The sequence below is a fragment of the Lepidochelys olivacea genome, assembly GCF_965140295.1.
Source record: "Lepidochelys olivacea isolate rLepOli2 genome assembly, chromosome: 5".
In the NCBI taxonomy this organism is placed as follows: Eukaryota; Metazoa; Chordata; order Testudines; family Cheloniidae; genus Lepidochelys; species Lepidochelys olivacea.
Genome location: NC_140415.1, coordinates 72,746,489 through 72,773,616, shown reverse-complemented (window position 1 = coordinate 72,773,616; position 27,128 = coordinate 72,746,489). Strand labels below are relative to the sequence as shown.

Here is a 27,128-nt window from a genome sequence, read left to right as displayed (position 1 = left end):
GACAGCTTCAAGATGGTCTCTAATTAGGCTCTGGTCCCAGCTGCCTTCCTTCATAGGGTTAGCTCAAAAAGTCTACTTCCTTTCCAAGTCAGCCACCTGCGAGCTGTCCTTTTCCTCCTTTGCCTTGGCCTACCAGCCATGTCAGGTGTAGTGGGGCAAGGCTGATTGCACCTATAGGCTCTCATTAGTCCCTTCAGGCTCAGGGTGGGGTTGCTAAACTCAATCACACTCGGTATTCCTTTTATTATTAAATAATGTAAGGCTGGGCCCATGCCATTGTTTCTGCAGCAGCAGACTGTGCTAGGACTCCCAAGAGCAGGCAGCCTCTTCAGGAGTGAGTGAGAGCTGGGCTTTCCCCTGATACCCTCAGTATCTAGCACATGGCTAGAGGGATGAGACATATTTTGCCAGTGGTTTTCACAGCTATTTGGTAGACAGCTGAGGAATGTTGGGACTAAGGTATACAGGATTTTGGTCCTAGTCCTGGAATGGCATGTGCTCTAGTAGTTACGCCACCCATTTTCTGCTCACTGGTCTGTCTGCTTCTGTCTCATATGCACACAATCCCAATGTCTATCTTATGCCGTTACAGGCTAGTATTAAAAAATGCAGTCTTATGATTTCTGCCAGTGAAACCCATCCTAATAGGGCAACTTACTGCTGAAGAAGAACCTAGCAGTCAGGACAATGAAGCCTGCTTCTACAAAATATCTCAGCTTGAGATGATCCTCTCATTTGCTCTTTCACTTCCATCCTACCATCATTTCCATTCTATCAGGCTTAAATTAGAAAGTGATTCTATTGAAATGGAAATTGATTATAGGAATATGGATTTAGCAAGCTTGGCTTGTCTGAAAGCAGCTGAAAGTTGTTTTGTTTGACAGACGTTTGCATGTTTGTTTGGGGATGGAGAAAGCAGTTTGGTTTTGCAGTCTTTGATTCCAAGCCAGCATATGTAATGGAGTTTTTTTTGTTCAGAGCCTGGCATCAGGTGTAATAGGATTATGCATTGTGTTTATATGACCCTGGCTTTTATATCCCTCCAGCACTGCTCAGTCATTCATTTTTCTCATACAAATTAAAAGTGGAGATGGTAGATTAGATGTGCCAGGACTCATCTGTGTTATGTGAAATGTAGTGTTTCTGTCTCTTGAACTTACTGGATCATGACAGAAATATAGATGAGCAAGAGCAAAATTTTAAACTCTTATGAAAGCTTGCTTCTGTAGCAGATTGATGCCATTTTTGCATTAATAGTAGATTACTACATCAAAGCTCCTTTTCGCAATTTTTGATACCTTATTTGTGTTATATTTAAAAGGTCACCCCAGCACTCTCTCCCTCTGTGATGGATCAGAGCCCCAAGTGGCAAGCTTCGAGCACAGTACAAGGCACGTTTGTTCAGGCAGCCTTTTAATAAATGCTCTTCCTGGAGGCTTTTAACTGGATCTTTTATGTGGCAATGAGATGATTTCCCTTATAGGCAAATCATGTAGCCTCTATGCAGCAAAATGGTGGGTTTTGACCATCCTTTGCAAAAGGCGGCAATTGTGTATTGAAAATGATATGGGGGCCAGGTGCTACAGCGTATGTAAATAAAAATAGATTGTGAAGTTTTGGGGCACAGTTTCAAGCCTTCTAATTTAATTTAATTAAAAAGGGTCATCCCTGTCCTCTCCCCCCCAGCCCCGTGACCTATGCTGTTTAGAAACAGTGTTTCCACACAGCTCCTTCTTATTGTCCTAGTTAGGAGGAGAGTGCTGGTTCAGATCCAGACTTTCAGATCTATTTTTTCCACACCTTTTTTTCAGTTGACTAAAATCAAGGGCAATTCATAGACTAAGCCAACCCAGACAGTTAAATAGAATTTTGTATTGATGTTCTGCATAATACGGTAGTGGTAAGCTGAGCCTGAGGCCCAGGACAAGGACATTGTAGCAGTGTTAACCTCCTGGTTTCCAGCCTGCCAAAAAAGATTACAAACCAGTTGTAGCAACAGGGGCTTCTGTGAACACAGTTTGATATTTTCTACTCCTGAGGGAATTCTGTGCCAAAAAAAAAAAATAATAATTTTTTTGCACACATTTTGTCAATAAATAAATGTGGAGGCTCCTACATGGCAGTGGGGAGCACAGGCCACTGGCTGCATGGAGGTGGGAGATCACCCTGCTGTCTCCTCTTTTGCCCCCCAGGACACGGACTTGGCGGTGAGGCTGCACCCAACCCCGACACAACAAAAGGAAAGGGCCGGGCCTGCCTCAGAAACACCCAGGGCCCTGCCTCTCTGCACCAGGTGTACCAAGTATGGGTAGGGAGGCTCAACCTGGCCAGGATCCAGCTGTGGGGTGAGAGGGTTCTGGGTGGGGCAGTCTAGCTGTGGGGGGTGATCTGGATGCACAGAGGCTTGTTGGGTGCATGTAGTGGGATAAGAGTCACCAGCGCGGCGCCGCCTGCTGGTCGTCCTGGGAATTAGCTCCCCAGCATACGGAGCGCCTCCTACTGGCTGGTGTCTTGCCTGCTGCTGGCCCCATGTCCCTTCCAGACCCCAGTGCCCTGGGGTTCTGCCCCAGCAGTACCTCCACACTTTGGGTCTCCCCTCCCAGGGGAACCCCCAACCCTCTAAACCCACCTTGCCTCAGTGGCTATTGCCAGTTGTTATCTCGCCCCCACTCACTGGGGCAGGCTGTAATGGCCACTCATCATTGGCAAGGGGTTAGGACCAGCTGCCTCTGCCTATTCCCAGGCTTGCACCTCTGTAGCCCCAGTACCTTTTGTAGGCCTTCAACAAGGCCTCAGCCTGGGGAGTTGCCAGGCTGGAGCTCCTTTGCCCTTCCAGAGCACTGCCCCACCTCAGGTACCTTATGCCCAGGAAGCTAGCCCTTCCCACTTCAGGGCTAGAGTGAGACTCCTGCAGATCTTCCTTGACCACTAATCTGGGGGAGGTTTCTGGGGGTGTGTCTGACCTGGCCCCAGATGCTCCTTGTAGAGGAAGAGGAAGTCCCGTTCTCCCCAGCCTAGCTGGGACTAGCAGATGAGCCTGGTGTAGGAGCCACCAACCAGGGCGTCCCCAGGATCTCCCTCCCCCACCACAATGATTTACCTTTTGGCCAGCTGCTCCAGGCACCCAAAACAACATGTCCACGCTGCTGGGGAGGGGTGTGTGACTGCTCTTACGGTTTGCCTTTGCTTCCCTGTCAGTCATTCTTCTGTGGAGAAGCAAAGAAATCTGTGGGGGACATTAATTCTGCGCATGTGCAGTGGCGCAGAATTCCACCAGGAGTAACTGCCCCCTACATATTTGCAGCAGCCCCTGTTTACAAGGCCAGATTCTTCTGTTTGATCTCAGAGCACAAATTGTTTGCTCTACAACATTTGCAGTTGCTAATATTTAGCCTAGGTGAACCCTCATCCACTTAAATAAATTAATAAAACTTCATGCTGTGGTTGCCCTAGTATGGGTATTCCAGGAATAAAATGAAAAGTCGATGTTCTTATGGGAAGCTAGCCTCTTAGAATGCTTTTCCAATCATAATGGAGCAGCCACCTTTGCTGCCCCTTCAAGTCCCCAGTTTTGTGCCTACCATCTTCCTCCTGGCCCAGGAGCACTGGACAGGGCTTCCATAGGAGCACTTCAGTACCATAGCTAAATTGGCCAGAGGGCTTCTGCTGTCCAGGGGCTGAGACTCCTGCTCCTCATGCTATCAGCCCTGGGTAATCAACTCCAAGAACTGAAGAATGCTTCCACTAGGCCCTGTGCCAACCCCATACTTATTTTTGATTATGTGTAGTTGTTAATGAATGACTGGTTGGCAACACTGCTGATTTTAAGAACAGTTTTGGTGTTAGTGCAGGAAAAGTGTCCTCTGCAGAGATGAGTGGTTCTGCACACACCTTTCTTTTTCTCTCAGTTTTGTGGAGAAACACTTCAGTGTAATTGCTTCATTTCAAACTACAAATTCACATTATGATTTCCACAGCAGGGACACTGATTATGATAACAGCCATATTGCAATGTATTGGTAAACTCCACTTTTCATCTTTGTAGGAAGCAAGCAAAATAAACTATTTGAATTTCAGAAAGGGCAATTTCTGTTCTATGTAGAGTTCATAATGTGATAAGAACCCTACCAATGTGCCTGAGTGAGGGCCGTGCCCTTAGGCTAAAACCTCAGCTCCAATTTCCTATCCTTTGCATTTTCTATTACTTTGCCTACTTGAAGCTATAATTTTAGGGAGGTGAGCGGGGGTTAAAGGACATTAGAAATGCTTGGAGCAGAGAGATTCAAAGAGATGTTAAGTGCTTTTTATTAGTTGAATCTGATTTTTACATGAAAACTGTGCGAGTGAGAGAGAAATTACGTGTGTTTTAACAGCACCCATAAGTGTCCTAGGTGCTTTCTGATACAGGTGACAGGTCTTTGCCCCAGGAACCTAGAAACCTATCTTGGACGTAACTCAACAGGATGGGGCAACCAGCCAGTAGGGAGGGGTAGAGGAGCAGCACTTGCATTATGCAGTTACTCTGTGAGGCTACTATACAGCATGATAGAGTAAAACAAGTATTTTTAAAAGGTTTTTTGGGATGAGAGAAGGGAAACAAATGAATAAGCAGTAGATTTATTCAGCAAGGTTCTTGTAGGCCTTGTGGAAGAAATGGTTCTTGAGGTGGGGCTTAAAAAGAGAAGATAGTAGCTTTGCAGTCAAGCTCAAGAAAGGCATTCCATGCTTAGGGAGTAGCATAAAAATAAGTGCAGACAAGGTTGTAGGAGAAGTGGATAAACAGGATATCAAAGATGGCATCACTGATGCAGCAGGAGTACACAGTGAAAGGGATAAATGTAAAATGAGACTGTCAGATAAGTAGTATGGGATAGAGTTAAGTGGACCTTGAAGATGATGACAATAGGCTTGAACTTGATGCACTGGAAAAAGATAAGCCAGTGGAGGAATTCAAAGAGGGGGAAGGTAATGTGGTTAGATTAGTGGTCAAGGAAGATCATCTGCATTTTGTGTTGACTAAAGGGGTTATGTGGGTCTCAGTGAGTGTCTCTACACAGCAATTAAACACCTGCAGCTGGCCTGGGTCAGCTGACTGAGGCTTGTGGAGCTTGTGCTGCAGGGCTGTAAAATTGCTGTGTAGGCTTTTGGGCTCAGGCTGGAGCCTGAGCTCTGGGACCCTGCAAGGGGAGAGGGTCCCAGAGCCTGGGCTCCAGCCCAAACATTTGCACAGCAGTTTTTAGCCCTGCGAGCCCAAGTCAGTTGACCTGGCTAGCTGTGGCCATGCTGCGTGTTGGATGTGAAGGATTGTGGCCATGCTGCGTGTCTTTTATTCCAGTGTAGACCTAACAGTGAGCCCAGAGAGGAAGTTACATTAATCAGAATGAGATACAGTAATGTCCTGGATGCTCATTGGAGCCAGAAAGAGATGAAAAAAAGAATAGATCTTACAGATGTGTAGAAATTGTGTAAATGTGTAGGGAGATGGGGTGGAAATCAAAAATTACCCTTCCTTTACAGGTCTGGGTGAATAACTAGTGGTATGTACACCAGTGAAAGAGAATAGAAGAGTGAAGGGGGTTTCAGGAGGAAGATTAGAAGATCACTTACAGCCATTTGAAATTTGTGAAATGTTCGGAAGAGGTGATATTGCAGAGAGAGAGGCTGAAATACGTTGATTGGATGGAGGAGTGATTGTTCAGGAGTCAAAAAGGTAAATTTGTGAGTTGCTAGCATAGAGATTGTAGTTGAACCTGTATAAGCAGATAAGATCATCCACTGAGAATGGGAGGGAGAGGACTAGGACAGAGCCCTGAGGAATCCATGAGGAAAGTGCAAATGGGGAGTGGGACTTGTCAAGAGAGATACTGGAAGAATGGCAAGAGAAGGAGGAGGAGGAGACCCAGAGCAGGACAGTGTTGTAAAAGCCATGGAAAGGCAAGATATCAAGCAGGATCAGCAGTCCTGAAAGCAGGGGAGAGGTCCCAGGAGGGTTCTGTTCTATTCAGATTAACGTACAATGCCTATCACCAAGCACCTAAGTACAAGGGTGAAGGAGGTGATATTAATATTGTTGAGAAGTTGATTCAATATACTGGAGATGATGGAAATAATCAGAGTGGCATTAAAGGAGAGTAAATTCAGGCAATGATTGCAGATTCCTTGCTTGATGAGTTTCGAGGTGAAGGGAAGAAGGAAAATGGGGTGGTAATTGGATGGGGTTGAGGAATGTCTCTTTGAGACAGGGGAGGGGACCACAGCATGCTTACTTTGTGAGGGAAAGGAGTTAGAGGTGAGGGAAGAGGTGAGAGTCAGAGTAAGGGATGTCAGGTAGCAGGATGGAATGGGGAAGAGGGGTAGATCAGGCAAGAAAACCCAGTGTCAGTGACAGGGAGAAGAAGGAGAGAGTGTTGGGGTGGGGGAAGATGGCTATCATGGCAGATCTCATTGCTCTATTCTTTGAAGAAGCTGGCACGGTATTGTGCAAAGAGAGAGAGGAAGATGCAAATGGAGAGGGCTTTGGAGAGAATTGAAGGTTGTAAACAAACAGGTGTTGTGGACATGGGATTCTAGTTAGGTGGGAAAGTAGAGATATTTGGCAAGGAATTTAGCAGAAGTGAAGGAGGTGAGGACCAAATTTTAGTTGAATAAGTGTGCATGACCTCAGAACTATCTCCAGAGCATGGGAACTGGTGCAGTGCCATTTGAGATTGGAAGCTAATAATTGGGGGCTACTCTGAACTGAGACAAAAGAATGTAAAAGAGCAAGTGGGGGGAGGAATTGACAACTCAGCTAAGGAGAGGGTGGAGAGAGTAGGGAAGAGCAGCAGAAGAGTAATGAATGTGAAGGATTGTAGTCCACAGAATGGCCAGGTTTATGGGTAGAGGCAAGTAGCTGATGGTGAGGTGGTTGTCAGAGAAAGGGAACTTAAAAATTACTACAATCTTTCTCTGCTTTCTTCAGACAGGTCCATAACTGAGTAACAGGCCTCTGTGTGGGTTTCCTGGTGCCTTGTTTGTCATTTTGCCTGTTTCTGAGGTATTGTGGGGTCAAGGGGAATCACTGTGAATGCATGATAGTGGTAGATGAAAAGACAGACAACTAGGGCTGCTGGTTTTGACAGATTAGTGCGTGGCTTGGTGACATGAAATGTTGGAGGATAATTAAAGGGATCAAATGTGAACTGCAAAGAAGATTGGTCTGGTCAAGGACATGACATCTTAAGTGGATTTAGTATTTGGAGAGGGGCGAAGGGGTGAGTAACTGTGATTGAAGTGCTGTTTGGAAATCCCATTCCTCTAGATATACTATCCGTTTTAGACTAATCAAGATAGTGTACTGGAAGGGACAGAAAAGTGAAGTTGACATGTTTTTCAAATCGAGTACTTCATTTTTTCAGGGCAGGGTTACTTTCAATTGTTACAGCTGAGCTGGACATTCTTCTCTTGACACGAGTGGGTAACCTTCAGTATTATCGATGGGAATCATTTCCATCAAGAAGAGCAGACCATCCTTTCTAGCCACCACCTTTAAATCAGAGTGCATTAGTGCTATTGAATAAGGAACTGTCTGGAAATTTTATCCAAGTATTGTATTGAATTCCCACTTCCAAACTGCATGTTAAGCTTCAGAGTACTAGTATTCTGTCCTGGGAAATACAAACCACTGATATTAGGATACCTATATATTTTGTGCTGAAGTGAAAACAAGAATCTGCCCTCATAATATTGCATAGTGTTCAGGATGAACTAAAGTTTACAATAAATTAAAGGGGTAATCTGTTTGTGCTTGTGACTGTGAAGGGTGCAGCCTTAATTGCAGTAATTATGTGAGAATTACCATGATAAAATATTTAGGAAATTTCAGTAGTGACATTTAGGAAGTTAACTAGAGAGAACAAACGGGGGGACAGATAGCTCAGTGGTTTGAGCATTGGCTTGCTAAACCCAGGATTGTGAGTTCAATCCTTGAGGGGGCCATTTAGGGATCTGGGGCAAAAAAAAATTGGGTATTGTGCCTGCTTTGAGCAGGGGGTTGGACTAGATGATCTCCTGAGGTCCCTTCCAACTCTGATAGTCTATGAGTCCAAAAAATACCCCTCATTTCACACATGTTGAAGTTGATGGGCAATCATTCATGTTCCATATAGAGTGGAATCACTTGCCTAACATCCTTTTTTTGACTTGTATACTTTATGTGTATATTTATATTTAAGAAATAGCTGCTTTTGCTCTGCAGTTTTCACTCTGCAGTTGACAAAACAAGAATGATGGAAAAACTCTTCGTGTGTGATAGCTGGGTCATGCTCTCTCCAGTAATGGTTAGAAAGTGGAAGACTGTATTCCCTGAGGGATATTGTGAGTGGGAGGCCTTGTAAAATCACTGTAGCACTAAAAATTTCTATATTTTAGAGCAATTTCAAAAGCAAAAGGTAATATATGAGGAAGTTGTATCCCATCCAAAGAGAATGCTAGTACCCAAACTGACATAATGGATCTGACTCTCCAGAGACAACAAAAAGGTAGCATCTGCAGTAACTGTTTGTGTGGCAGGATTAAGGGACACCATAACATCCGGATAACTCTCAATTTTTCTTTACTGTAGGTAAGTAAATGTATTGTCTTTTTAAATCTATAAATAAATGGGATAGAGTGGTCACCAGATTATTAAATTAAGAGTGAGCAGAGCTCAGCTAATAGTGGTTACTAGAGAACACACTACCCTACTAGTTTTGAAATTGTCACAGGAAGACTGTCAGTGAAACTACACTTGTCTACAAGCAGTATGCAACCTCAGTAGTTGGTAAGGGTTATAAAAAGCACTCACTGATGGGACTGCATTATGTATATGAAGTAGCTCACCCTGGTGTCTTCGGTTTGGTAGAATATATTTTTCATTGACTGTTTCCTTTCTCCGTCAGCTTCAATGACAGTGAATCATGTCCAGTTTATTATTATTTATTCGTATTATGGTAGTAACTACAGGCCTCCACTGAGATAAGGGCCCCGCTGAGCGAGGCAGTGTACAAACACATATTAAGATTGTTTACACTAGGAGCTAGGCTGTGATTCCCAGCTCGCATTAGGCTTGCTCACCTTAGACATACTCACACTAGCTTTCCTTGAGCTAGCATGCTAAAAATAGTAGCACTGCCGTGGTAGCATGGGCAGCAGTCACGAGCTAGTTGTGCTAAGTACGTACCCAAAGTGTTTGGGGGGGTTTACTCAGCACAGCTAGGCTGCCCATGCCACCGTTACCATGGCTACACAATTTTTAGCATGCTAGAGCTCTTCAAGCTAGTGATGGTACGTCTTACATGAGGAATCACCCCTAGCTCTAATGTAGACATACATCTTAAGAGAAAGTCCCTACACCAAAGAACTTATAGTCTAAATAGAGAAGACAGACAAAGAAGTCAGCGGTGTGCCCTTGAGTCAGCAGTGTGCCCTTGTTGCCAAGAAGGCCAATGGCATTTTGGGATGTATAAGTAGGGGCATAGCGAGCAGATCGAGGGACGTGATCGTTCCCCTCTATTCGACATTGGTGAGGCCTCATCTGGAGTACTGTGTCCAGTTTTGGGCCCCACACTTCAAGAAGGATGTGGATAAATTGGAGAGAGTCCAGCGAAGGGCAACAAAAATGATTAGGGGACTGGAACACATGAGTTATGAGGAGAGGCTGAGGGAGCTGGGATTGTTTAGCCTGCAGAAGAGAAGAATGAGGGGGGATTTGATAGCTGCTTTCAACTACCTGAAAGGGGGTTCCAAAGAGGATGGCTCTAGACTGTTCTCAGTGGTAGCAGATGACAGAACGAGGAGTAATGGTCTCAAGTTGCAGTGGGGGAGGTTTAGATTGGATATTAGGAAAAACTTTTTCACTAAGAGGGTGGTGAAACACTGGAATGCGTTACCTAGGGAGGTGGTAGAATCTCCTTCCTTAGAGGTTTTTAAGGTCAGGCTTGACAAAGCCCTGGCTGGGATGATTTAACTGGGAATTGGTCCTGCTTTGAGCAGGGGGTTGGACTAGATGACCTTCTGGGGTCCCTTCCAACCCTGATATTCTATGATTCTATGAAAGGCTGAGAGAAGGGGAGCATTACTATCCCTGGTTTACAGATGAGGAACAGAGACAGTAAGTGAATGGCCTGTGGTCATGCAGGAAGACGGTGGCAAAGCCAGAAATTGAACCCTGATGTGTAAGTCTCATTGCAGTTCTTTAACCACATCTTCTTCCGAAAAATTTTACTGTTCTTGCCCTTGAAAGCTGCCTGTGGCACAAGACATGGTAATGCACCTAATCTATCAACTAGCATTTATAAAAAGAAAAGGAGTACTTGTGGCACCTTAGAGACTAACCAATTTATTTGAGCATAAGCTTTTGTGAGCTACAGCTCACTTCATCTGATGCATACTGTGGAAAGTATAGGAGATCTTTTTATACACACAAAGCATGAAAAAATGGGTGTTTACCACTACAAAAGGTTTTCTCTCCCCTCACCCCACTCTCCTGCTGGTAATAGCTTATCTAAAGTGATCACTCTCCTTACAATGTGTATGATAATCAAGGTGGGCCATTTCCAGCACAAATCCAGGTTTTAACAAGAATGTCGGTGGGGGGGGGGTAGGAAAAAAACAGGGGAAATAGCCATTCCCAGTCTCTATTCAAGCCAAGTTTTTTTGTTGTAATATCGCAACTTTCATGTCTGTAATCGCATGACCAGAGAGATTGAAGTGTTCTCCGACTGGTTTATGAATGTTATAATTCTTGACATCTGATTTGTGTCCATTTATTCTTTTACGTAGAGACTGTCCAGTTTGACCAATGTACATGGCAAAGGGGCATGGTAGGGGGCAGAAAATCTGGATTTGTGCTGGAAATGGCCCAACTTGATTATCACACACATTGTAAGGAGAGTGATCACTTTAGATAAGCTATTACCAGCAGGAGAGTGGGTTGGGGGGAGAGAAAACCTTTTGTAGTGGTAAACACCCATTTTTTCATGCTTTGTGTGTATAAAAAGATCTTCTATACTTTCCACAGTATGCATCCGATGAAGTGAGCTGTAGCTCACGAAAGCTTATGCTCAAATAAATTGGTTAGTCTCTAAGGTGCCACAAGTACCCCTTTTCTTTTTGCGAATACAGACTAACACGGCTGTTACTCTGAAACCTAGCATTTATAAGGTTCTTATCACTATGGTACTATACCTGACCACTATATATGGATTTATAAACAGTGAGGCTGCCTGGATGTATTCAGTTAGATCTGTCTAGGTTTTGAATTTTGTGATGTAATATGATTTCATTGGTCTGACAGATAGCCCCAAGAAATGGTTGACTTCATAAAAATTTAAAAGAGCAGCCATTTTAAAGTCTTTTAAAAAGTTCTTAATTTATTCAAAAATTTCAGAACATGTTCTAGTTGTCAATTAGACTTAGCTTTAAAAATGTAATATGGTAATGATTTTATTTTTGCAAAAGAGAACAAAACTAACCGTAGCTGTTAGTCTTTTCATCATCTCTTCTAAGCAAAATACCTCAGACCTGGGACTAGAACCCTGGTTTTACAGCTGCAACAACAAAGGCCTCTAGCACCTGAGCTGAAAGGAGAGGTCTGTTATCTGCTTACGTATATAGATTGATCCTTTCTGTTTTCTCTGAACTGTAACTAGCCAGTAGAGGACAACATGCTTACACCAACAAATGAAAGCCTATGACAAAAATAAATCCCTTTGGCGTTGGTTAGTGAGCACTGGATTTGGCCCATAACTCCCATTGACATCAATGCAAGCTGTATTGGACACCAAGCCATTCACAACAAAAATCCAGCAATACATATGCTTAGTTACAACGTATTCATTATATCTTCCAATTTACCAGTGCATAGGTCTTCATAGCCAATGTGTAAAGTTGGAAAGGGAAGTAACAAGCTGATTTTTAATTCAGGGTACTTTTAATGCATTTTAACTCAAAAACATTTTCAAACAACTTCTTCACACTTTGCAGAAACATTCTCCTTTGCCATTACTAAATCTAGTAATTTCCAAATGAAAACAATTTTCCATAATAGAGACCAGACTAGAGTTTTATAACTCAAGCTGATGCTAACAGAAGACCCCAATCCTTCAAGGATACATCCACTTAGCTTTACATACTGCAAGAAGTCAATAGGACTACTCACAGTGTATAAAGCAAAGCAGGTGCATTAATCTTTGCAGAATTGGGACTAAACTAAGCTGCTCCCCATAATATACTTAATGAAAGACCCTTTAAAAATGCTAAATGCCTTTCAATGCTGAGTGTGAGGTGTCAGCACTTATTCTCTGTTCAGGCTTCTCTGTTTTAGTTCATAGTTTATGTAACCCTATATCACCCATTTGCAGTGTTCCAGCATTAGTAGTGAGAGTCATCTGGGATTAATGTAAATATAACATTCCCTCAGGGTTTAGAGTTTCACTCTGCATCCATTTTTAACATTTAGTTTTACACAGTCTTTGGCTGCGCCTCCTGATATTCCTTAGCATGTCTGAATGTATTTGAATTCCATTTTTACTTTTCCACTGGTGACTCCTTATTTTCTTCCATAGTGTTACTAACAAATCTAGAAAGTGGCAGAAGAATAAGGGTATAAGTGTAGAGTCACTTAAAAATGTCTCAAAAACAGAGTCCATCTCAAATGCATCGCACCCTCATATTTAGAGCTGAAGTTTCTTTTTTAGATTGTAGGATCATGTACTCCTGTGTCAGCCACTGGCTAGCCAGCAAGTAGTTCAAAAAGACTGTTGACCTTAGGAGGGCAATACAGAATTATTTTAGGACCTTTATCCCTTTCTCTTTCAGTTGGGTTGTGTTTGGTTGTGTAAGGGTATAGTACTGTAAAGATAATGTGCTGTAACCCCATGTGAAATGGGTGTGCCTGAGGATAAATTTAGGTCTTCACTCTGGAATCTATCCCTTTTGCAGAGTAAAGTCACTCTTGACTTCTATTTGGAGAGGTTAATTTAGGAAGGAGTAGAATATTCTTAATTTTTCTTTGTCAGCGATGGTGGATTTTTAAACAAAAAATAACTCAAGGTTTACAAGTTTCAGAGTAGCAGCCGTGTTAGTATGTATCCACAAAAAGAAAAGGAGTACTTGTGGCACCTTAGAGACTAACAAATTTATTTGAGCATAAGCTTTCATGAGCTACAGCTCACTTCATCGGATGCATTGTATCAAAACATTTTATGGTAATTCACCATCAGGTGTCTCTTTCACAGGAGAAAACATGGGTAGCCCCATTATAGTGTGCAGGAAATTAATGTGTTTAACGACTCTACATATGAAGATAAGAGCATATATTCCTCAACACTGGGACTCCCAACCTGTAAGGCACCTCGGACTTTACAGAGAGGTGGGACACGCCCATCTTTCTGGCTGCTTCTGGAGACCTGCTGAGCCAAGGCCACTGGGCATGTACTCTGGTCCTATTTTCTTAGGCAGCTGTACTCAATGCTGTTCCCGGCCCTATGCACAGCAGCGTTCTACCAGCAGAGAGCAGCACAGTACGTTGCCAGCAGCTGGGGGAAGGTGAACGAGAACACGCGTTGGGGACAAAGGAGATAAACAGGCAAGAATATAAGAGAACACTGAGGGAGGTGAAGGTGAGAAAGGGAAGGTAACACAAAAATAAGAGAATTGGGTGCAGAAAACGGAGTGAAAAATAGAGGGGATGTATGCTGGACAGGGAAGAAACTAGGTAAAGAAAACAAACAGTTGATGCTAGAAAGCAAAATCAGGAAGGAAAAGAAATGATGGAAAATGTATCCAGGGTGGGGAAAAAGACAATGTACTTAACAGTGAGACTGCAGCATCCACACCTGCTAGGTCTTGGCATGAAGGGGAAATGGGGAGGGACTGATACTCAGATCCTGGTCTATTAAAGCAGGATGTGCTCCAACCCAAAAGGTTTAATTGCTATTATTTTGATAATCTCTTTTCCTCTATGGTCTTAATAGACTTTATTGTGATTCAGAAGAATTATCGTTATATCTGATGATGATTATTGATCCTGTAATTAATATAGGTGAGGAAAACATACTATTCAGAGGGTCTTTTTCAGAATGCTACCGTGGCAAGCACTGTTCCCTGTGTAAATGGATTTGCCAAGGTGTGAAGTTGTGCCGTTTGTCCTGATTTGATTTTTGCTCTTTATAAAAATCAACTCTTCCCAGGATTTGATATTTTAGACATATGGTGTATTCATTAAACAAAGTGATCAGATACACTTCAGTCACAGGATAAGGGACTCCAAGCTTCTAACTTCACCAGTATAACCAAGCAATGTAAAGCAGTATACATTTTGGCTGAGTGGAGTATCTATAGCAGGCAAGGACTGAGGGGAAAAGGTTGTCACTAAATCTTCTGTTGTATGTTTTGTTGAAATCAGCACATTCTTTATAAGAACCTATATTCCTAGGAATTTCCTGGGCTACTAGTTAGATGCTAAATTCAAATGATTGATTTTTTTTATTCATCTAATAATATCTGCCCTAAATTTTGTAAGATTTTAATGTACCATGTAAAATTCCTGGTTTTCAAATATAGCTTTAGGTTCACTTCAATTTTCTGAAATCATAAAAAGAAACTCGTATAATTGCATATGGAAATAGGGGGAAATAAGAATCTAGCTACATAGCTAAGGAGGTAACTTTTACAGTTGTATGCTTACCTTGTAGTTTTGGTTGCAGTAATCAGTAATTAGCGTACAGAAAGCTGGAAAGATGCCTGCAATTCCAAAATGAACTCTGTGTAGCTCTCTCCTTCCCCCTCCCTTTCTCCTTTGGCACCGCCCCTTCCATGCATCCTTTAGCTAGAAGCAAGACAGCTGTGTTTGATCATAAACCACTTACAACTCCAGGCTTAGTGGACGGGGAAACTTTAGCGTGAAGTACAGCATCAGTTTGTCTCGGCTTTTTTTCCTCTTCTAAGACCTTAACAGTACTTTGATTGTGTTCTCACTGTGAATTCATCTGAAGCTCACCAAATAGGTGCCAGGATATTAAACTCCTCTGGGAGATGCCCTCAAATCTAGCTGGGGAAAAGGCAGTGTAAAACTAGAGGCAGAGCTGAAACATAGATTTCACATGGACTTGGGCAGTTTTAGTATCCAGGAGATCATTACTAACTGTCTGCATTCTCTGTGACTCTGCGCTCTGCAGCTTTAATGAGTCTCTTGCAGAAATGGATTGTTTGTGAAATGAAAACCAATTTGGCTCCTTTAGAAGACCGTGCATCGTTAATTTAGGTTCTATAAATGTTAAGTGAAAATGGCTGTCTAGAGCAAAATGTGCAAGACAGAAAAATCTTGGAGAAGAAGGGAGTGTTGAATCTATTGAGCAAAGCTTGGAAGCATTAAAATCTGTAGAAATAGCCAAGCCCTGAAAAGTCTAATCATGAATTCTGGAGTTGCTATGAAATATGGAAATGACTCCTCTGCGGAGCTGAGCGAGGTAAGCAGTTTCAATATCCTTGGGTTTTTTATTTTTTTAATGCTTTTTGTGTTTTAAATATAGTATCAGTCCCTTTTTGGCTTTCAGTCTGCAGGCACTTCAATTAAAGATTAATAGAGTGTATTCTTGTTCTGACTTGCAGTGTTAGTCAGGAAATGACCTGAACTTGCTTCAGTCAGAAATAAGTGGTAAAAGGCAAACGGTTGTAACTTTGCAGAGACCTTTTTTTTTTTTTTTAATGTCGTCCTGCAGCAAGGATTCCCCCACCTTCCCAAGTGCTGCATTTATACACAGCATTCCTCTTTGAAGTAGGTAAAATACACAGCGATCCCAATTGAGATTAAGCAGATGGTTACTAATTTGGAGTGGAGGGTGGAAAGCAAACAGCATTATTAAGCCAACAATTTTGGCAGAATCACATGATGTATTTGATTATGTTCAGCAAAGGTAATGCTGTTTCTTCAGATTAGACTAATATTATTTTAGTTGGGGGAAGGGAGAGGAAATAAGCCACTGGGACTTTTACTTCTTGCAGCATAGGGTGAAAAACTGTTGTATTCATTCCTTACTGTTGTAGGTGTGTCTGTTCTTTTATGCTCTGACAGCATTATGTTTTTAAAGCAGATTTGAAATTAAAGCCACATCAAGTATTATGCAAATATTTAAACAGTTGTTCTAAGATGCATATTTTTATGGTTATTGAAATGCCTTGGGCATATCATTTGGGTAGCTTTGATTGGACTGAAAATTGCTGATATTGGTCACAACATACAGCCCAGAGCATCTTATTGGGGTTAAAACATGGTTTTAATGTTCCACAGAATATATTGTCTTGGTTTAAAAAAAATTCTTTTTCCTCCTTTGACACACATTTTATGTGCCATGCAGTTAATTTCTTTTATACTGTCTCTCATGAAAAGCATCATATCATGTTTCACAGAAGGAATTGGACAAAAGGGTAAATGGTTTACAGAGTTAGGTGGCTAGGAAAAAAACTATATATCAAGATAGAGTGGAAATATAAAATCAATAAGGAAACAAATAGGCATTCTAGCAGATAAGTGAGAGTGAGGGGCAATGGAACACTGTGGAAAGGGCACAAGTAAGGAGCAAGGGTCCATGTCAGTGCAGAATCATGCAGTTCAGGATAGGAACCAGTGCAGTATTTTTATTTAAATTTTCTTTCATAATAAAAGTGCTGTGTGTATATTTTATTAGTCATTTAAATAATAGGAGTTCCATTTCATTAACTGTGTGTGGATCTTGCAAAAGGGAACTTAAGAATGAAGGTCTTGTCTACTCAGCATAAACACTAAAGATCTCTGGATGCTTTTTGTAGAGTGGGAGACTGCCCTGGTGTCCTTGGCCAATACTAGCTTTTATGCAGTGAGTACTATATGCTTGCTGGTTGATGGAGTCCATCCCAGGGTAGTTTTATGTGTGTGTGTGTAATTTATTTTTGTATATTATATACCTTTCATCCCAAAGCTATTATAAGCTTGATTGCTTTTTTGAACAAGAGCCTGTTCTTTTTACATTACCTGTGTTAGTGCAACAGCAGTTTGAATAGCACTTCACCTCCAACTATTCTACTTTTAAATAGGATTGTGCTGTCCTGAAAGCTACCGTATTCCCACTGAAGTCAGGGTGTGTGTTGCCATTGACATCAGTGGGAGAAAGATTATGTCCTTATTGTTTGTTTGCTCTTCAAGCTAGTTGAGTGAAATCTCTCATATCTCCCAATTTTTGTGTGTGTTTTGGTTTTATACCTGTTTCAAAAGTAAATGTTTCAAACCAGTGCAGCGTCTTGGGAGAGTGCTGCTAGGACAGTCATCCAGAGCAGACCATATTTAACAATATCATTTTCATCTTGGTGTATTGCTTTGGAATGTTGTTACAGGTTAGCAAAAAGAAAAGGACTTGTGGCACCTTAGAGACTAACCAACTTATTTGAGCATAAGCTTTCGTGAGTTACAGCTCACTTCATCGGATGCATACTGTGGAAACTGCAGAAGACATTATATACACAGAGACCATGAAACAATACCTCCTCCCACCCCACTGTCCTGCTGGTAATAGCTTATCTAAAGTGATCACTCTCCTTACAATGTGTATGATAATCAAGTTGGGCCATTTCCAATCATACACATTGTAAGGAGAGTGATCACTTTAGATAAGCTATTACCAGCAGGAGAGTGAGGTGGGAGGAGGTATTGTTTCATGGTCTCTGTGTATATAATGTCTTCTGCAGTTTCCACAGTATGCATCCGATGAAGTGAGCTACACGAAAGCTTATGCTCAAATAAGTTGGTTAGTCTCTAAGGTGCCACAAGTACTCCTTTTCTTTTTGCGAATATAGACTAACATGGCTGTTACTCTGAAACCTGTTACAGGTTAGGAGTTCATTTTATTCAGTCACTGGGTGGGACTTTAAGCCATATTAAGAGAGTTCTTTTAACCTTGTATTCAGTGATGTCACCTGGAATTTTGACATAGGAGGCCCTCCAACTCAGAGTATCTGCGATGGGAGAAAATATTGAGGGAAACCTGTAATCTTTCGCCCTGGGAATTTGTTTTTAAATTTAGCTGCCCCCTATGTTTCGATGGAATTGATTACATTTGTGATCTAGAGCTACTGAGACAGAGTTTGGTTGAAAGAGCAGGAGTACTTGTGCACTAACAGACTAACACTGCTGCTACTCTGAAACCAGAGTTTGGTTGCTCATCTCTAAATTTAAGTGACCCACACAGTTCTTTTCTTCCCAGTAGGTGTTATATGAACAACAGGGCCTCCAAGGCTATCCTTTTCTTTTGGCTCCCTCTTCCCCATTCTCCTTGCCATATGTGGATTTTTTATTTTTTTGGTAGTACTTGAAAGATGTTAAGTGCTGTTTGTATCTTTGGTCTGTGTTCATGTTTTGTACCTATTTTTTTGGTCTTCCTGTCTCTCTTTTTATTCTCTTCTGGCTTTCCTTCCTGCTTATGACTTGTTTGCTTTTGCCCATTGGGAGAGTGTAGCACCACAGTCATTTAAAGAAAATGGCTGCAGTGGGAATTTTCCTAGGATCATACAGTCTTAGTGAGTTTTTTGCTCTGTGGCCATCTCCCTACTGGCACTATCTAGTGCAGGGGTAGGTAACCTATGACACGCATGCCAAAGGCAACTCACAAGCTGATTTTCAGTGGCACTCATACTGCCCGGGTCCTGGCCATCGGTCTGGGGGGCTCTGCATTTCAATTTAATTTTTAATGAAGCTCCTTAAACATTTTTAAAACCTTATTTACTTTACTTACAACAATAGTATAGTTATATATTATAGACTTTTAGAAAGAGACCTTCTAAAAACATTAAAATGTAATACTGGCACGTGAAACCTTAAATTAAAGTGAATAAATGAAGACTCGGCACACCACTTCTGAAAGGTTGCCAACCGCTGATCTGGTGCATCTGGTTTGGTGAAAAATATGGCAGTGGGCCAGTAATACACACACTTATTTAGGGGAGTTATATCCTCACTTCAATGTACAAAGTTCCAACCATGGAACTTCCATTATTAGAATTAGTGGATAATGTAGAAATCTCTGAACATATACTCTGTGTGTGTGTGAAATTAATACACATACACACAGAGTATATGTTCAGAGATTTCTACATTATCCACTAATTCTAATATTTTCTACATTATCCACTAAAATTAATACACACATGCCTTTCTGTGAGTCAAATGCACAAAATAGAAGGTAAAAATTAATCACTATCCATACAGTTTGCAAGGGGTGTTTTTCTGAGATTTATGCCAGTATTTGGAAAAACTGACAAATCTACTTTCTCCCCTACCATGGATGCAAAAGTAAGTGTGTGTGTTTTTCTTTTGATTTGCAAATAGAATGCTGATCTAATCTCTGATTTTTATTGTAAAAGTAAACAAAATCTTGATATCTAGTTGGTATGTCCTTTTCCTTTGTTTGCCTTTTTTCTCCAATCAAGTTCACACAGACAGCAAGGAAAACTGATTTCCATGGTAAGCCAGTCATGTTCCCATCAGAGCAGTATGATTTCAGTGGCTGCTGAACTCCAGAGTTGAAGTTGTCAATATTGGTACGTATATATCAGCAGCTTCTCTGGTTGACCCTCCTCTACTCTCCCACCAAAAAATAAATTCGGTGTGGGGAGAAGGAGACATTAGGAGAGGTTGGTCTGAAAAATCTGGAAGTTTCTGATGGTAACATTGCTGCCACTCATCAGAATGTAGGATAGGCTTTGTTAAAGTTGTAAATAATTCATAAGGTCCAACAAGGCCTGGTTGTAGTATTGTGAAAGAGGCTACCTGCTGCCAGTGCTATGGTGTGAAGTATTATTTGGAGAGATTTCACTTTGAGGTTGGATCAGTCGGGGGATAGGGCGCCCAGAATTAGATAATCGCTATTCAGATCAATGTGTTTAGTCCAATGGTACCATTAACTATTGAATGTAACTACACAATGTGTTCTTAAAAGCCAACATCATGAATGCCACTTAAGAAGTTTGTTACAGGCAACCAATTAAGTGGAGAAAAATTATTTGCAGTTACAAAGATAACTGACCCACCCTCCCCCCTAGGTTTTCACAATGTTCAAAGTGGGGCTGTACTTCAGAATGTTCCCACTTTTTTGCAGAATACCTGGATGAATGTGCACAGCGAGGTTTTTTTTATTACATATATATGAAGGTTATTGTTGTTTATGCATGTACTTAATTTTACTTCCTGCTGAGTAGTCTACAATGTGGCTACTCGCCGTAGTAAAGTTAAGCACACACATAAATGTTTGCAGGATTGGCACCTTATCAGATTTAAGGGCCCAATTCGGTCCTTGGTTATGCACAAAAGATTCCTGTCAAAGGCCGTGGAAACTGTGCAGATCTGCCAAGGGCAGAAATGGGCCCTAAGAAAGGTTTCTGCAGACTCAGGGCTGGTATCTCATTTTTGCAAAACAATCCACATTTTAAAGAATGAATGTTTATTTTATGTGGCCATTTCCTTTTGCCATTTGCTCTGTAAGCTGTGATGGGGACATCATTTCTCTAATAGGTATGTTCTTTACAATGCACCAAATTAAAAAAATCTCTCTTCTCAGGTGTACATAATTTCTTCCCTTTGCTTTTCATTATCTCTGCTTAGATTTCATCAGTTCAGAAAATTAATGTAGCTGCTTGCATTCTTGGATACAGTTGTCCATTCTTTAACCACTTACAATGCTAGGAACAAACTATTTCATTTACTTCACTCCTTTTAAATGAGAGAGAGAAATTTAATCGAAGTAGGGTTTGAATACCCCACCCCCTTCCAAAGAAGATTTTTTTTGTATTATTTTTGGTGGGAGGAGGTAGAGGAGTGAGGTCTCTGGAGAACAGTGGGATGACAAAATTCTATACATAGTACAAGATACGAAGAACTAAAGGGACAGTGCCAAGTTTGAGAGGGGTAAAAACAGGAACCCCGTGACAGTGGTGTCCTTCAGAATTTCAGATTTGTATTTCCGCCTAATCACCACCACCACCACCACTACCTTGATTACTCCTGCTTCAAGAAAATAATGAAGAAAAGTAACAAAATTCAAAGGATGAGGCTGCTTGAGTCATATATGCAACCCAATAAAAAGACATTGCTGTGTTGGGTCAGAGAGTGGGGCAGATACAAATGAGGGAGCCTGATATAGATACAAGCCCAATTGGCAAATACAGCATTGACAATCCCCACCCTGCTGTATTTTCTGTAAGTTTTCAGTTCTTTTTAGGATATGATTCTGCTTGCACTAGTGCTGTAATGTACATGTGGGGAACTGGGAACAGGTTTGTACATACTTCGGATTGGAAATAAATCTTATGGCCTTATTTTTGTCTTCTGAGTTTTGAAATCTTGAGTTTGGCAGTCTTGCTATCGGACAGTCAGAAAGTAGTCTGAATCCATCACTGGCCAGGCTGTAATGGGGTTGTTGCAGTGATACAGTACTCCTTTACAGGCATAGTGACCACATCTCACATTGGTATCTCCCTCTCACTCCGTTGTCTAGTGTTATAAGACGCGTGCCTGACCTCGTGTAAAGAAAAACAGTATTAAAGGTTTACAGAGATTGCTATTAAAAGGCAACGTATGCTGCATATTGGTATATAGGAGAGATTACAGTTTCCCCCTATACTTAGAAGATAAGTGTTCTGGTAGTCGTTGATAAATTGGTGATAACTATATTTATATAAGTTGAAAAGACCTTAATTTTTTGTTGTTTATGAGTGACATTCCATTGTTGGGCAGACCTAGCCCTTTTTGAGAACACTAAGCACTGAAGAATAGATGCATAACTGACTCTTAAGGTAATAATAAACAGCTCACATGTCTTATATCTATCAAAGCTAAATGCACTGGTTTATTGACGGTTGGAGTGACATTGCATTGCATGTCGCGTAAAAATGACTTTCTCACAGCAGAAAGTACCCACCAAACTTTGGAGCATCATTTCTGTGGGTCTGGTCTGTCTACCTTTTGGTTCCCATTGATCTACAGTATACACTAAAATGGGGGTGCAGATTTTATTCAGATAATCAGGAGCTCAGATAATCAAGAGGGCAGGAGCAGCAGCGCAGGGAGCCCTCTGCAGCCCTGCTGTCATGGCCCTCCACCCTTCCGCCTGTGACAGCAGAGCTGCGGAGGGCTCCCTGCACTGCTGCTCTTGCTGTCTCGATTATTGCAGGCGCCAAGGGTGGAGTGGAGGAGGTTATGGTCCTGGCAGGGCAGAGCAGAAACCCATGGTCAGGACTCTGCTCTGCCCCACCAGGACTGCAGTCTTATCTGCAGGATTGGGTGTCACCAGCCCTGTGGCAGTGCAGAGAGCCCTCTGCAGCTCCACTGTCACAGCCCTGCTCGCACAGGGTATGTCTACACATGGATAAAAGACCCATGGCTGGTCCGGGTGAGCTGACTCAGGCTTGTGGAACTCAGGCTGCAGTGCTAAAAATTGCTGTGAAGATGTTCTCGCTCTGGCTGGAGCCTCGCAGGGTCTCACACCTCGGACTCCAGACTGAGCTCGAACGTCTATACAGCAATTTTTCAGCCCTGGAGCCCTGAGAGTCCGAATCAGCTGATCCAAGCCAGCCTCAATTTTTTTTTATCTCTGTGTAGACCTATCCTCGGTCCCATGACAGCAAGGCTGCAGAGGGCTCCATGCACTACCAGAGGAGCCATTCAGCAGCAGGATGGGCTCCCTGTGGCTGGGAGTCTCCTCTTTGTTGTTCAGACCTCTGCATTATCTGAATCCCTTCCTTGTTGTCCCCCAGCAAGGAGAATGAGGAAGGGATTTGGATAATGTGGATGATCAGATAACAGAGTTTTGAAAAATCGGGCATATACTGTATTAGGAAGTGCTCAGCACCTCAAAGTACTGGGTCTGTAATTTGCGTTTTAATGTCAACTGTATAGAAATTTCTTTCCCTGTTTATCCGCTCTTCCTTCAGAATTTCTCTCTCTCATTTTTATCTCCTTCGCTTACACCCGTTAGGCAAGCTTCTGCCCTCAAATGTGCATGTTGATCTCTCGGGCCACTAATGACTGACATTAGTGGCCCAACTCCTTAAAGTCACATTTGGCCCTTTGCATTTCATGGGTAGTTTATCTTAGCCTGGTATTGAATATCCTATACGTTAAATCAGATTAAACAAATGGACCTGATTCATTGCACGTTGAATCACGGTATCCTATCATAGACTGGAAGGCCAGAAGGGACCATCAGATCATGTAGTCTGACCTCCTGTATACTACGGGCCACCAGCACCACCCAGCCCGTCCACATGCGAAACCCAACAACCCCAATTAGACCAAAATATTGGAACCCTGAGGAGAGTAAGGCTATGCGTACACTAGGAGCTAAGGGTGTGAGTCCCCTGCCTGTGTACAGGTATTTGCACTAGCACCCACGAGTACAAATAGCAGCGTAGCCATCGTAACACTGGTAGTGGCACCGCAGGCATGGCTGAGCTGTGCGGATACATTCCCGTCAGTTTCCGGCGGGGCTGTGCTCCCCGTGGCTCAGCCATGCCACCGCTGCTACCCGTGCTACCCTGGCTACGCTGCTGTTTGTACTCCCGCTAGTGACAGCGAGCACAAGTGTGCCTACACAAGCAGGGGGATTACACCCCAAGCTTGTAGTGTACATGTAGCCTAAGCTGCTGTGTGCCAAAGGGAGAGAACAGGCGCGCCAATGCCCAAGGCCCTGCAGTGGCGGGAATTGATTAGATATGAGAGACCCAGTTAATAATTCTGGCAGGTGCCCCATGTGCCATGCTTCAGAAGGAGGCGGAAGAAACCCTCCAGGGTCCCTGCCTATCTGATGTGGGGGAAAATGCCTTCCTGACCTAAGGTAGAGCCATCAGTTACACTCTGAGCGTGTGAGCAAGAAGCAGCCCGGCAGGCACCTGAGAGACAGAATGTTCTGTATCCCTTTAGAGCACTGGTTCAGCTTCCCTAGAGACAGTGAGGTGCAGTTTGCACCCTCTGTGCCTTTATGGGTAAGCTAAGCCCCATATCTTTTCTCTTTGCTCCACTGTGTATTGAATGGCAGGATTTTATTCAATGTTAAACCTTACAAAGCATTCAGTGTTTAAACCCTTTCAAGACTTTTGTCCTAATGGATGCTTCGACAGTATAACCACAGCACCTAACGAGTTATGGTAGATCTCACATTGTTGCAGATATCCAATTTAAGGAGGGGATTCAAGCGGAGAATCTTAATGGTAGAGCTCAGGGATGGTAGCCAGGAAGTCTGGATGTAACTTGTATATCAGATAAACTTTAATCCTGGTTATTCATAACTTTGCTAAATCTAATTTATTTTTATGCTTTATTGTGATCACTTATGATGCATTGCGTAGATGAAAGTAAGTATCCTTTTAAAAGAGGGGGAGAGGAGACATTCCTATGCTGCCTGTGCGCACACAGTTTAGTAACAGATTGTCTTAGTCAGGTTGGCTTGATGGCATGTTATCAGGGTACTGTGCTGCCAGTTTAGAAATCTGGGTTAGAACATGAGCTCAAATCCTTCATCTGTCTGAGGGGTTGCATTTTTGGCATGACCTGTGCATGTCATTTCCAGTGTGACTGGTGCATGGTATTTCCGGTGTAAAAAACATGCAAACTTCAAAGAACATTTACTTTCTGGATTTGTGTGAGCTGCTTATCAGGCACACAGTGTTTCAGGCTTGGATGTTATTAAATTGAAGTACTATAAAAAGATTACTCCAATGCCCAGACGCTGTCAGTGCAGATAATGCTATTCTCCAGACTCCTAATGAAAAAATGGCAAAGATTATGTAACTTATCTGCCTGATATTAAAATATTTCCAGCTATTAAGACAGAACATTTGAAAAAATGCCCCTGGCCTGGAGATTTAATAAGGACAAATGCATATAGGGAGAGTAACATTCACAATGTACTGGATTCCCTAAACGTTTTTAGAGAGGTTTAATGGTTTTATCCCTAGATCTATAGTGCCAGAAACTCATTACTTAGGAAAGGTGGTTTTGTTTTTTTTGTTTGTTTGTTTTTTTTAGCTAAAGATCAAGAGATCTCCTCAACCTTTGTGGGAAGAGAAAATCCATGGTTTAAGTGATCAGCCCTCAAACTATCAAGGCCCAAACCAAAGCTGGAGGATGGTTTCTGTCTTTCAGAATTTGTTTTTGTTTTGCTCTGAGCTGGATGTGGATTGCAGAGTTACCAGTTTGCAGAAACAAAATTGTGGAGGGGAAGAGGAAGGATTTGGATATGAAATTGGATGCTTATTATAAGGATATAGTTCAGGGTATAGTCCAACCTGAGCCTGAGAAGGAGCCAGAATTTATCAGTGTACATTGCCAAAGAGCCACAGTAAATTTGTCAGCAGCCCTCCATCAGCTCCACCCCCACTCCCAGCGCCTCCTGCCCACCAGCAGCCCCGCTGATTAGATTCATAAATATTAAGGTCAGAAGGGACCATTATGGTCATCTAGTCTGATCTCCTGCACAATGCAGGCCACCGAATCTCTCTCACCCACCCACTCCTGCGATAAACCTCTCATGTATGTCTGAGCTATTGAAGTCTTCAAATTGTGGTTTAAAGACTTCAGGGAGCAGAGAATCCTCCAGCAAGTGAGCCGTGCCTCATACTACAGAGGAAGGCGAAAAACCTCTAGGGCCTCTTCCAATCTGCCCTGGAGGAAAATTCCTTCCCGACCCCAAATATGGTGATCAGCTGAACCCTGAGCATATGGGCAAGATTCACCAGCCAGATATCCAGGAAAGAATTCTCTGTACTAACTCAGATCCCACCCCATCTAACATCCCATCACAGGTCATTTGGCCTATTTATCATGAATATTTAAAGATCAATTAATTGCCAAAATCATATTCTACCATCTCCTCCATAAACTTATCAAGTTTAATCTTAAAGCCAGATAGGTCTTTTTGCCCCCACTGCTTCCCTTGGAAGGCTATTCCAAAACTTCACTCCTCTCCTCTGATGGTTAGAAACCTTCGTCTAATTTCAAGTCTGAACTTCCCAATGACCAGTTTATATCCATTTGTTCTTGTGTCCACATTGGTACTGAGCTTAAATAATTGCGCTCCCTCTCCGGTATTTATCCCTCTGATATATTTATAGAGAGCAATCCTATTTCCCCTCAACCTTCTTTTGGTTCGGCTAAACAAGTCAAGCTCCTTGAGTCTCCTTTCATAAGACAGGTTTTCCATTCCTTGGATCATCCTAGTAGCCCTTCTCTGTACCTGTTCCAGTTTGAATTCATCCTCCTTAAACATGGGAGACCAGAACTGCACCCAGTATTCCAGGTGCGTCTTCCCCCTCCCTTCCTGCACCTCCTGATCAGCTGTTTCATGGCATGCAGGAGGCTCTGGGGGCATGGCAGACTCAAGGGAGGGCATGGGAAGGGGTGGAGTGGGGGCAGGGCCTGTGGCAGAGCCAGGGGTTGAGCAGCGAGCAGCCCCCAACACATTGGAAAGTTGGTATCTGTAGCTTCAGCCCCGGAGTCGGTGCTTCAGCCACATATTCACTTCTGAAGAGCCGCATGTGGCTCCGGAGCCACAGCTTGGCCATCCCGGTATAGTGAGACGTTGATTCTACTATGGTACAATTGGCTGATGTAATATTAAGACACAGAATGTGTTCTTGTTGATATGTCACTGCTGTTGTTTTCAGTTGGTTAAGAAGTGTTATTAATGATGTGACACTGTATCAGTTAAATTTTCAGTTTGTACTTGTGTGCTGGGAACTGTTGATTTCTAAACACAACAGGAAAACCTGTGGGAGCTCCCCTTTAACATGCAGTAATAATATGTCAGTGCAAGCGCACTCTGTGGGGAGATGTCGTGATCTCTGAATTTGAGGATTCTGTGTGAAAGAGGGAGGTAGATCTGGATAGTGTTGGTGACTTAATTTCTGAGACATGAGGAGGCACAGTGTATTAGTCCTATGTCAAGGTTTGCAATATAAATGAGTCTTCTGTCTGCATGAATTATTTAGATATTCTTTTAAAGAAACCTGAATAACAGTAGATGTGTTCAATAAGATCACCTGTTAAGAGATCAACTCTGTTGTTGACTTCTAGGATTAAAATTTTGTAG

The 27,128-nt window shown here is 42.4% G+C and overlaps 1 protein-coding gene and 1 long non-coding RNA gene across 4 annotated transcripts in view; one reads left to right on the top strand and one right to left on the bottom strand.

Moving 5' to 3' along the window:
* Nucleotides 1–27,128, top strand: part of MCC (MCC regulator of WNT signaling pathway) — a gene marked incomplete at its 5' end in the record, with an annotated part of 360,091 nt that overhangs the window by 107,850 nt on the left and 225,113 nt on the right. The window contains one exon of one of the 3 annotated variants that reach the window (XM_084628621.1): nt 14,894–15,488. The exons of the other annotated variants lie outside the window; for them this stretch is intronic. Within the exon in view, the coding sequence (XP_084484747.1) occupies nt 15,432–15,488 (57 nt within the window). Of the gene's footprint in view, nt 1–14,893; nt 15,489–27,128 lie in introns of those variants that run through there. 3 annotated transcript variants of the gene reach the window in all.
* LOC311520813 lies at nt 1,935–14,786 on the bottom strand. The gene is made up of 3 exons (XR_014711703.1): nt 14,708–14,786; nt 3,101–3,206; nt 1,935–2,045 (listed from the first exon to the last, which is right to left on the bottom strand). It is a non-coding gene; the product is annotated as an uncharacterized lncRNA (long non-coding RNA).